The 10,262-nt window shown below is 45.2% G+C and overlaps 1 protein-coding gene across 5 annotated transcripts in view; it reads left to right on the top strand.

The window, feature by feature from the left end:
- The first annotated feature begins 645 nt into the window (after positions 1–645).
- The window catches only part of LOC307240953 (sodium bicarbonate cotransporter 3-like), a 59,526-nt gene continuing 49,909 nt past the window's right edge, over positions 646–10,262 (top strand). For all 5 annotated transcript variants that reach the window (XM_080014878.1, XM_080014879.1, XM_080014877.1 and 2 more), the window contains exon 1: positions 646–748. In XM_080014878.1, the coding sequence (XP_079871004.1) occupies positions 707–748 (42 nt within the window). In that variant the 5' untranslated portion in view covers positions 646–706. The remainder of the gene's footprint in view (positions 749–10,262) is intronic.

The following is a 10,262-nucleotide window of genomic DNA, read 5'->3' as shown; positions in this document are numbered from 1 at the left end:
CCCGCCCACCCGGCGGCTCCCCGTTCACCGATTGGCGGCGGGCGGCGGGCGCCGGGCCCTCATTGGTCGACGACCGCGTCGGTCGCGTTCACGTTTTCCCAGCCGCAGAAGCGAACAGTCCCCGCCGGCGCTGAACGGTTCGACTCCCTCTTTTCAGAGTTGGTTCCTGGCGACTCACCGTTTAAAAACAAACAAACAAACAACAAAAAAAAAGGAGCCGTGCGACTTTTCCGGCCGGTCGTCCGCTCGGCGTCCCGCGGGTGCAAGTCACGGCTTCCGGCGGGCGACGATCGCGGGGGGTCGCCCGGCGCCCCGCGTTGCCGATGGACTTCCTCCGGTCATAGCCGTTTGATTCTGCCCACGACCGTCTGTCTTGGCGGAACGCAAAGCGTGCGTATCGCTCGCGTTCGCCGCCCCACACGTCGGAAGAGGCGCCCCAGAGGTGCCCCGCTCGCTCCCGCGCCCCCTCGTCGGGAGAACGGCGCTTGTTTTCGGCCTCGGGAGTCGGAGGAGCCACGCGTGGCCGGGGCGACTCCCGACTCCCGACTCCCGCATGAGTATCCGTTCGGGGCGAACGGCTCGCTCGTGAGCCTCCCCGCCTCCAGCCGCAGCCCGCGCCGCCGCGAGTCCCGGGGAAGTGTCACCGAACTCGGTCCCTCTTGTTCGTCAAACCGGCCCCGAAGGAGGCAGCAGGCGGCAGGCTGAAATGGAGGAACCCGCCGAGCAGATGAGACCCCTCTTGAGAACCGTAAGTAACAAGACACACCGACGAAGAAAAACAATATTTAGACCCGTCTAGTGGGGTTGTGTTTTATTTTTCTGTGGAGGGAGGGAGGGAGGGAGGGAGGGGGATGCCCGGGAGTCAGCCCCAACATCCAGCCGGCGAACTGCTATTGTTAGCCGGTTCCAACACGTGGCGACGGTTCTTCCCTCCGCCCGGGGGGGGCTGTTTTTATCCGGCCGCTCGGACACGAAAACCCCCCCGTTTTTGGTTTCGTGGATATGTTTTCCCCCGGCGGCCCCCTCCGCCCCCCCCCCAAAAAACTCATTTGCATTGTTCGTGGCTCATGCTAGCGCGCACACCACTAGCCGGTGTCGTTGTCGTGGTACGGACGCAACCGGGTCGGTCGGCTAGACGGGAGAGCCGTCCCGGCCCGTCCCGGCCCCTCCTCGCCAAAAGCAGCCCGAAAACGTCGTGCGCCGAGCAGCGCGGTAGTGCCGCTCGGGCTCCCACAGTTCGAAAGAAAACGACTCGTGGTTCTCGCCTGGCGAGCGATTCGCCCGCAGCCGAGCGACTGTTTTGAGACGAGTCGGCCGTCGTGAGTCACTCCGGGTGTTCTGCCAAAAGAAAAGTGATCATCCGCCAAAAGGTGATCGCCGCCCGCTGGGTGGGCTGTAAATCCGTCAAATACTTATGAATGAAGTTATGTCGTGTTGAGTCACAAGCAAATCTTCAGTCACAAGGTAGGCGCTGCCGAAATTTTTTTTTTGGACAAGTTCAAAAACTGAATTTTATGGTTTAAAACTGCGTTTCGGGAGTTGTATCCGGCCCTGTTATTTCAACTGGTAAAAAGGACTGTGTGAGCTATAATCCGTCAGATATGACCACAAAGAGTGAAATCAAGTCATTTCACATTCAAGAGGTTTATCCGTCACATACATATACATACTTTCATACATATATGCAGTGAAATGTCATACATTTCGAGGCAGAAACGACCTTTCAGCCCCGAGGTGGGAGCCGCGTTCACCCCTTGGCAAGTGGAAAACTGCACGTTACTGGTTTTGGCCCTTTTAAAGGCATTTCAACTGGTAAAAAGGGACTGGGTGGTCTATAATCTGTCAACTATAACCACCAAGAGTGAAATCGGGTCATTTTGAGGCAGAAACAACCCTTCAGTCACAATGTGGGAGGACTTGCAAATATCTATACTTTTTACTTTTACTTATATACTTTACTTTTTTTAATTAACATTTTTTAAACTCTCTTACATTTTCAACACAGTTACGTTACTTTTGTTTTACTAGCTATCAGGGGCTGGGTCCAGCAAAGTGCTGATTGAGGATTGCTCATTAGGTCCATGTGCTTGTCATAATTGACATGGATAGGGGCCTGGTATGACGCATGTAGGCACGACACCTCTTCTACTATTCTTTTTGTAATTGTTATCAGGATATGCAGGAGAAAAAAGGTAAGTAGACACCGTATCCTGTATTGAAGACTCAAGTTATACCAGGTCACTGGATTTTACAAGTACTTTTACTTTTAAATCTTGAAGTACACCTAAGAGCATGTACTTAACCTACTTTTTCTTAAGTAGAAATGTCAATGTGGTGCTTTTTTCCCCGCTGGTCATTTGCATATGAAATACACTACAAATAGAGCAGCTTTCTGGTGACCTTTGGAGGAAATGCCGCTGAATTTACTGCAGAAGCTTGTCCAAGACGAGATGAAGAAATAGACTTTGCTGGTGAAGGTGAACTCAGCCGTGACTCAGATGTGAGTCGAAGCGAGATTAACTTTGAGTGGCATTTTATTTATTTTTTTCGTTGCCTGTGGCTTGTTTAACCTTATGAGTCGGAGCATTCACAGAAGTGCGGAAGGAGTGTCACACGCTGTTCTGTAAAACCCCCAAAAAAGAACAGGTACCTGACATAAGTGTAAATGGCTGTCTCACAAACCATATTGCTTTTTATTTGTATGTGTGTGTGTGTGTGTGTGTGTTTGTGCGCACGTATCCTCTATGAAAAAGCGTTTCGGGTGAGCTGCTGATGTCTCCTCCAGCCTTTTGGAGTCAATATGACACTGGAGCCTTTGGACAAATGCCGTGTTTGAAGCCTAATGAACTCTCTGGGCTCATTAACCACATCTCCGTCAGAACGCGTGTCTTGCTGAACGACACCATTGTTCACTTGTCAGACAGGCGTCTGTTATGGCCTGAACATTTGCAATAGGACTCTGCCTGCCGGGAGCCTATCTCCATTTCTCTGTCATTTTATCTGTGTGCTATGCTATTATACCAATGCATTTACATCTTCAGCAGTATTTTGAAGAAGGAGCAGTTTAGTCACATTAATCCGAAACCAGGGTCTGTTTGTTTGAAGTTTGTTTTCGAAGTTTCTATTCTTTAGGGAGTTCTAAACCATTTGGAGATTGATCTTTTTTTTTTCCACAGTCTTTTCTTTTCTAGCTCAAGCTGTGGCCCAGGTCATTGACAGATTCCTGTTTGATGACTGCATCACCCTGCTATTCTGGAGCTGTTAGGTTTTTTTTTCCCCTGATATGCTGTGAAAACTGCTGACATCTTAGGCTGAGCTTATAGCCATTACTGAGAGAACGCCAGAGATTGTTGTTAGGTCAAGATTATCTTTTTGTAACTTATCATACAAGTATGGTTTCGTGAAATGATAATGATGGGTGATATAAGCACTTGAGTGCTGGAAGAAATCAACTGATCATATCAGCATCTGCCTGTACTAATGAGAAGCCATTGGTTTCATTTCAAACCATGAAGTCAAGCAGACAGCAAAACGGAATCCAACAGAAACAAAGAGTAAGAAAATATAATATTGGCTTGCCTGCAACATCCATGGATTCCGCTCCGTTAACCTTACCCATAAAATCCTCTGCGGTGGGGTCTTCACAAGACTTTTTTTTTCTATCTTCAGTTTGAGGGGGACCTTTCTTGTGCAACTGCTGTGTGGAAAGACATTTTTGAAAGGCAAGGCCTTTATAGCTGGCACATTCTCTGTTGCAGCATTCTCAGAAAGCACGAGTGGCAGTAGAGAGAAAGTAGCGGGAAGTAGTAAACGAAGAAGAGTGCCAGACAGTTTGCAAAAATGGCTGCACAGACAGCATCGGCGGTTGTGCTGAGGAAGAACCGCTGTTCGTGGTGGTTGAACCGAAAAGAAGCTGGTGTGTCGGCCCGGACAGTAGAGGGGGTTTGAAGTAATGTCCTGCTCAGCAGTTTATTACAGAGGAACTTACTGAACCGTTCCGTCAAGAACATCACAATGTTAATATGAGACATTCTAAACATAAACTGCACATAAATACCTATGAAAACCTTACCTTATAATTTGCAACAACCAACGACCCTGTTCATTCACAATAAAATCACCAAACCTGAATGACCTGTTTGCGTAAACTATTTAGTCTCTGCGTCAAAAAGTAATTGGTCAACATTTCAATTTCACATCTGACTTGTGCTGCAGATCAATGTTGTCCAACATATTAGAAATAAAATGCTGATCTCCCAACGCTTCCAATGTATTTCCAGGGACTGCACCTCACGCCAAGACACAAAATCTTGGAGGTGCGTGACCTCATACCACAACGCCGCACAGGTCCCCACACGCCACTCCTCGGTGATGTAATTTGTGTCACGCGCTCCCTCGCGCCCTTCGCGCTTAGGGCAAGTATAAACCTTGGTTTACATGGTGGTTTCATTTTTCCTCAGAAATGGGGATAACTTCAGAGAATACGATGGTGCCAGCTTAAGTCACAAGTCCTTTCACGCTTTAGCCTAATATAAGGTCATATTGTTATTAAACCTGGTTTACTTACGGTTTACCTAAATTGGCCTAAATTTAAACTCACAGAATTTTTTATTGTAGAATGTCGACATTATCATGTCGATATGACTGTTTATTGTACAGGTACTCCTCACATAATGACCGAGTTCCGTTCCTCGGACCAGGTCGTTAAGCGAGGACCCGTGTTTTTTTCACGGTAAGGGGGCGTGGTGATTGCAAACACTAGTTTAGTGAATACTGACAGACTGCGGGAACGAGACTGAGAACGGTGATGAGATGTGTATAGTGTATATAGTATAAATTGGGTATATATAGTGTATAGAGTGCATATAGTATGTGTGTGTGTGTGTGTGTGTGTGTGTGTGTGTGTGTGTGTGTGTGTGTGTGTGTGTGTGTGTGTGTGTGTGTGTGTGTGTGTGTGTGTGTGTGTGTGTGTGTGTGTGTGTGTGTATATAAAGGGTGATTAGATGCTTGGAGCAGTTTGGGGGGAGATGTCTTGCTCAAGGACACTTAAGCACGCTACAAGAAGGAGCCGGGGATCAAACCGACAATCTAGGCGACCCGCTGCCCACCGGTTTCTGTGACAGAAAATTATTTTCTTTCATTTGTTTTTTTTCCTTTTCTTTTTCTGGATTTTACACCCCAGGCATTGCAAGGCTTTATATTTAAACTGAGTTATAGTAGATGCCACAACTACAGTTTAAAACTGACGTGGAGTTCACAAACTACTGTACAGCTACTGTACAGTTCTTTGTTTTTTTATGAATGAAAAGCCAAGCACCGCTAGGGACACATGGGACTCCACCCCCGGAACAGGCGGTCGTGAGTAAAGATCCCAGACATTGGACAATGAGTGTGTGTGAACGTGCCTGTCAGTGTCCCTGATCAGCGTTACTGTACAGAGTTGAACCGCTGTCTATGCCGTTTTCATTACAAGTTTAAGGTGGATATTTTGAGTGCTGCTTGTGTTATTGTTTTTTAGTGTTTGTGATTCACACTGTTACAATAGATGGTGACAGCGAGTGCGCGCAGCGCAGCCCAAACGGCGACGTGACCGCTGATCGGTTTAATTTTCCATCTGAATTTCCGGCGGAGGGTGCCAGAGCGCCTGCCTCCACGAGCGTCCCGGTGCGCACCATCGCGGGTGCCCGTGATCTGCGCTCCGCCGTGCTGCTCATTTTGCCCAGAGCGGCAAAATGCCCAGAACCGGAGCTGGGGGTCCATGTGCCTTTTTCTTTTTGAGCACCTGCCCCTCACAGCGTCCCTGTACGGGACTGTAGAGTGAACGTGAGACCCAATCACCAGTGGTTACTAGACAGCTCTGAGAGGGGAGGGCGAGAGGGGCGTCTCAGCGTTTTTTCTTTGGGGGCCGGAGAGAAGCGGTGGCTGAGTGTTCGTCGGGTGCGCCGGGATTTGGACTATCTATATCTATCTATCTATCTGTCTGTCTGTCTGTCTGTCTACAACCGAACCATTTCCAAATGACAGTAGTCATTAGTCCCGCTCGCATCTTTCTCCACCATCTTCTCAGCGACAGGGGTGGATTCTCCACTCCTTCCTTGTTGTCTCCACAGAACAAGGAAGGAGAGCTGCCGCGGAACATGCGCAGCAAGAGCGACGGAATCTCGTGTGAAGACATTGAAAATAGTTTTGAAAATAAAACTCGGTCGTTACCCTTTCCATATCCAGCATTATCAAAATATCCATCAAATTGAGGTTCCCCGTATATGCGCAGCACTACCTGAAATAGGATCTCGGTTCAGCTCGTGCAGGCTCTTTAAACCCAGCTATTTAAGTCTCAGTCTTTTTGCTGGCAAGTCACACCACCCAAGTAACAATTTGATAATTTACCTTAAATAAAGGATCATTTATACTGGGGCTTATCGCTCTGATGTGCTCAAAAGGGAGCCTGTTTTGTTATTATCCAATGCAACCCACGGTCAGTGGCATGTGTACTTTCACCCTCAGGCTGATATTAGACAGCACCTACAGTGCAGTCTGAGACTATAAGCTCATTAGTTCTCCATTTAGTTTGGAGGCAGTGTATGGGCCCACTACCAAGAATGTGAAAAATGACACCATTGTATGGTCCTCACACCGCCTCTTAGGTGTGATAAATGTTATAATTAAAGGGGCAATATACAACTTTTTTGCTTTTATTTATCATTATGAAGTTAATGTTGATTGCACAGTGTAAAAGCTATAGAATAATGACACTATAGGTGTTTCGATTGGCACCCTATGAGTCTCGATTATCACGACGCAATTCGGTTTGCAAACTGGTTATGATCTCCCTGGAAAATGATGGATTTATGGTAGTGCATCAAAGGAAGTGCATCAACCAATGCGCAGCCATTAGCGGAAATGGCGGAGGGTGGAGAAATCTACTCCACGTAGATCATGAACGATTAATTGAAAACGGTTGAGAAATGTAAACGTTATAGTGCTTTTTATAAAGAAAAAACACTGCTTCCCCTTTTACCCGTATTTGTTTACAGGCCAGTCTTGCCTGCTCCAATATGACGTGGGCGGACCGCCGCAACGAGCAGAAGCAGTCAATGTGGCGTCTATGTATATATGTCTACGATTGCACAACTAAAATAAATACAATTTAACTAATATTTTGACAATGTTCATTTACATCTTCGGTGAACGCGCTTCTCTCTTATTTCCAAAGAGGTGTTGATCATTTTCACGGAGCGCTCTGGGGAAAACGTAAAGCGTTCTTGGACATGAAACAGTTGCACGAAAATAATTTTTAATTGCAATGCTTGTGGGAGGATTTAGGATTCAGGATTTAGAAACAGCTTTTCTCAAGAGGACAATACAAAATATTCTGTACTTCACAAATGAAACAGTTAAAAATATGGAAAAATGCCAATTTGAATAGAGTGATTTGTAAATGACCAGGCGATTGAGGGTTAAACAGTTTGCCTTAAACCACAGTCACCTTTTGGTACTTGTTTTGAAACATGTTGGCCCTCCTTTCCCGTGGTACCGTATATGGTGAATCATCACGCACGGCAACAACACTGCATTAAATGTGATTTTGGTGGCAAAATTCGTTAAAGGGCCAAACCAGTGTCAAATTGAGTTTGACTCAGTTTACTAGTCAGTGCACCCATTTCAAAATGAACCCTGACCACATCATCAGCACCTGATGATGGCTTACATTTTTACAGAGATTTTTAATGTTGTCTTTATTTTCAGGTTTTGGTAAATTCAAATAATGGGTGAGAAACATATAACGATCGACCCCTCTACCTCACTGCGTTACATATGGTGGCAACGACCTCACACGGTTTGTGGCGAGCTGACGTCCCATTGCTGCACTGCTGTGGTGGGAATCTCATATGGTGGTTGAGTAACAACCAGGGCTCCAGACTGCGACCATTTTTGGAGACAGTGCTATTAAATGTTATGGCTAGGAGCACCAGCTCGACTTGCAAATATGCAGACCGTGTTTTTTTTGTTTGTTTGTTTTTATTTTTTTACATATTTTATTTCATTTCTTGAATCGTCATCATCGTGTATCAGTAGGGGTCACGTTGAAAGTGTCCCCAATTACGTGCCTGCGTGCGTCAAGATTTTCAGGAAGGAGCACCAGTGCTGCTAGTGGAAAAAGTGAGTCTAGAGCCCTGACAACAGAATATTCCCTCATTAAAATGCCGCATGGTTGCCGTATTTATGGTTTTTCAAATTGATTTGGCCAAGAGAGGAAGGGGGGGGTATAACACCCAGAAGAAGTCTCCAGCAAACACTCGAACCACATTCCCGTTTGTGAGGCAAACACTTTTCTTCATGTCTTCACATCTTTCCTTTATTCTGTCGTGTCGTATTGTTGCTTTCCCTGGAAATTGCAGTATGCAGTAACGGCAGTATGATACACTACTGATTGACAAATAACTTTGTGTTGTAGGTGGTTGCTGGTTGTTGATGTGCTCACAGACCTTGTCAGTTTGCCACATTTGGGGTCACTGTACTTCAATATATTTTCATTAAGCCTCTTGAGGGATGTGCTATTTTTCTTTCTGTGGATTTTCATGTCTAAGTAAGTGGGCTTATGTTTCCTTTACTTGAAGCCAAGGACTGTAGTCTATGGGGAAGCTGATTTGCTTAAACAAGCTGCGATGAGGTAATTTAGCGCTTAGCCACGGCAAACATTGCTCAGAACATACCTAGCTGCACAGCAATGCAGACTTTCTCAAACAAATTAAGATGACATGTATTTCATGATCAGAACTCTTGAAGCGTACTTCGTGATTTGTAAATGTAATGTCTGCATGATTTCAACCTCACTTACACTTGAAGTCTAGATACATTTATCTCTGATGCCAGTGGGACAAAACGCTGAATCTTATTTTTATTTGGCTAGTGCATCGTGGAAGCGTGTGTTTTATCAGGTCATTCTGAGAAAGTAGAGGGGAGGGAGTCAAGCGGTCCTCAGTCCTTGTTCAAATAAAACGTTACTTACACAGGCTTTCTAAGTACTAGTCTCATAACCTTACTACGTGAGACAGGATTTACAGGTTCATCCAATTAAAGAAAATGGACCAACCCTTTTAAACTTTAGCTCGGGGAAACAAGCTTTAATGGTTGACTGTTTAATGGTGGTTAAAGTTAATGCAAGCCAACTAGGGGCTTTGAGAAAACAAGATAATATTTGTTCTTTTACAAACTGACTTGATAAAGACCATGTGAAGTATTTCTAAGTACCATTCAATGAACCATACAATTCAATTTTACATCCTCCTACCAGACATCATTTTGGCAAAAAAAAAAGTTGTTGTACTGTCAACCAATAATTTTCAATGAGGAAAATTGTCCCGGGTTAATAATGCACAAATATACATTTTCAACAATGCTTCCGCACCCAGGCAGTTGAGATGTACACGCCTGAACTTATCTGGACACTAATCTCACTCTGATCTTAGAGTCAGATCCAATTTGCTTTGGGGCTTTTTAGCTTCGTTATCCACACGCATACACACACTTTTACCTGGGCTAGAATAAGCTTGCTATTTCTGGCAGTAACTCTGTTCACCTGTTCCATTTATGTTAATGCTTGGACCAGCTAGATCAAAAGGATGTGTCTGTGACATATACAGTAGCTTTTATTTTATTTTTTTGTTTTTTACCTCTCCTATTTTTATCTCTGCTATTCGTAGTCTGTCATACCCTACCTACTCCGTTGTTCATCTTTAAATGCTATAGACTCCAATTTGTTAACGTAAACAGGCATAAATAACAATGATGTTGCAACAGAAGCAGAAGGTATATCCTAGGCCTTGTGTGTGTCCTTGATTTATTCTAATGTAGTTTGGCAGTAAATTTCCCCAGAATACAATGGTTCAGACAATCCTAAGTAATTAACTTTTTAATGCAATCCACAAGTGAAAGACTCAACTTGTTTAGTCAGTCTGCCATCCATCTCAACCTAAGTGGAGAATCGGCCATTAGGTGGCACCCCCCTCATTCAATTTCCTCCAAATATGATTGCACACATTGTCTGAAGCAGTAATTCACTACTGTGTTATGCTAGCAATGATGGTCTGACAGTTGTTAGTCCACTTGCATCAAGCCATTCAAACACAAATTAGAGTAGTTTAAGCTTAAGAAGGCTGTGCATCCATGGAGTAGGGTGCGAGAAGCGATCTGCCGTACAATGCTTCACGCCTCCTCCTGGAACGAATGCACATCTTTGCCGGGGCGTAAGAAAACAGGCT

The sequence above is a fragment of the Zeus faber genome (genome assembly GCF_960531495.2).
Source record: "Zeus faber genome assembly, chromosome: 1".
NCBI lineage: Eukaryota > Metazoa > Chordata > Actinopteri > Zeiformes > Zeidae > Zeus > Zeus faber.
Note: the sequence above shows the minus strand (reverse complement) of the source record. Positions and strands in the feature narration are given on the sequence as shown.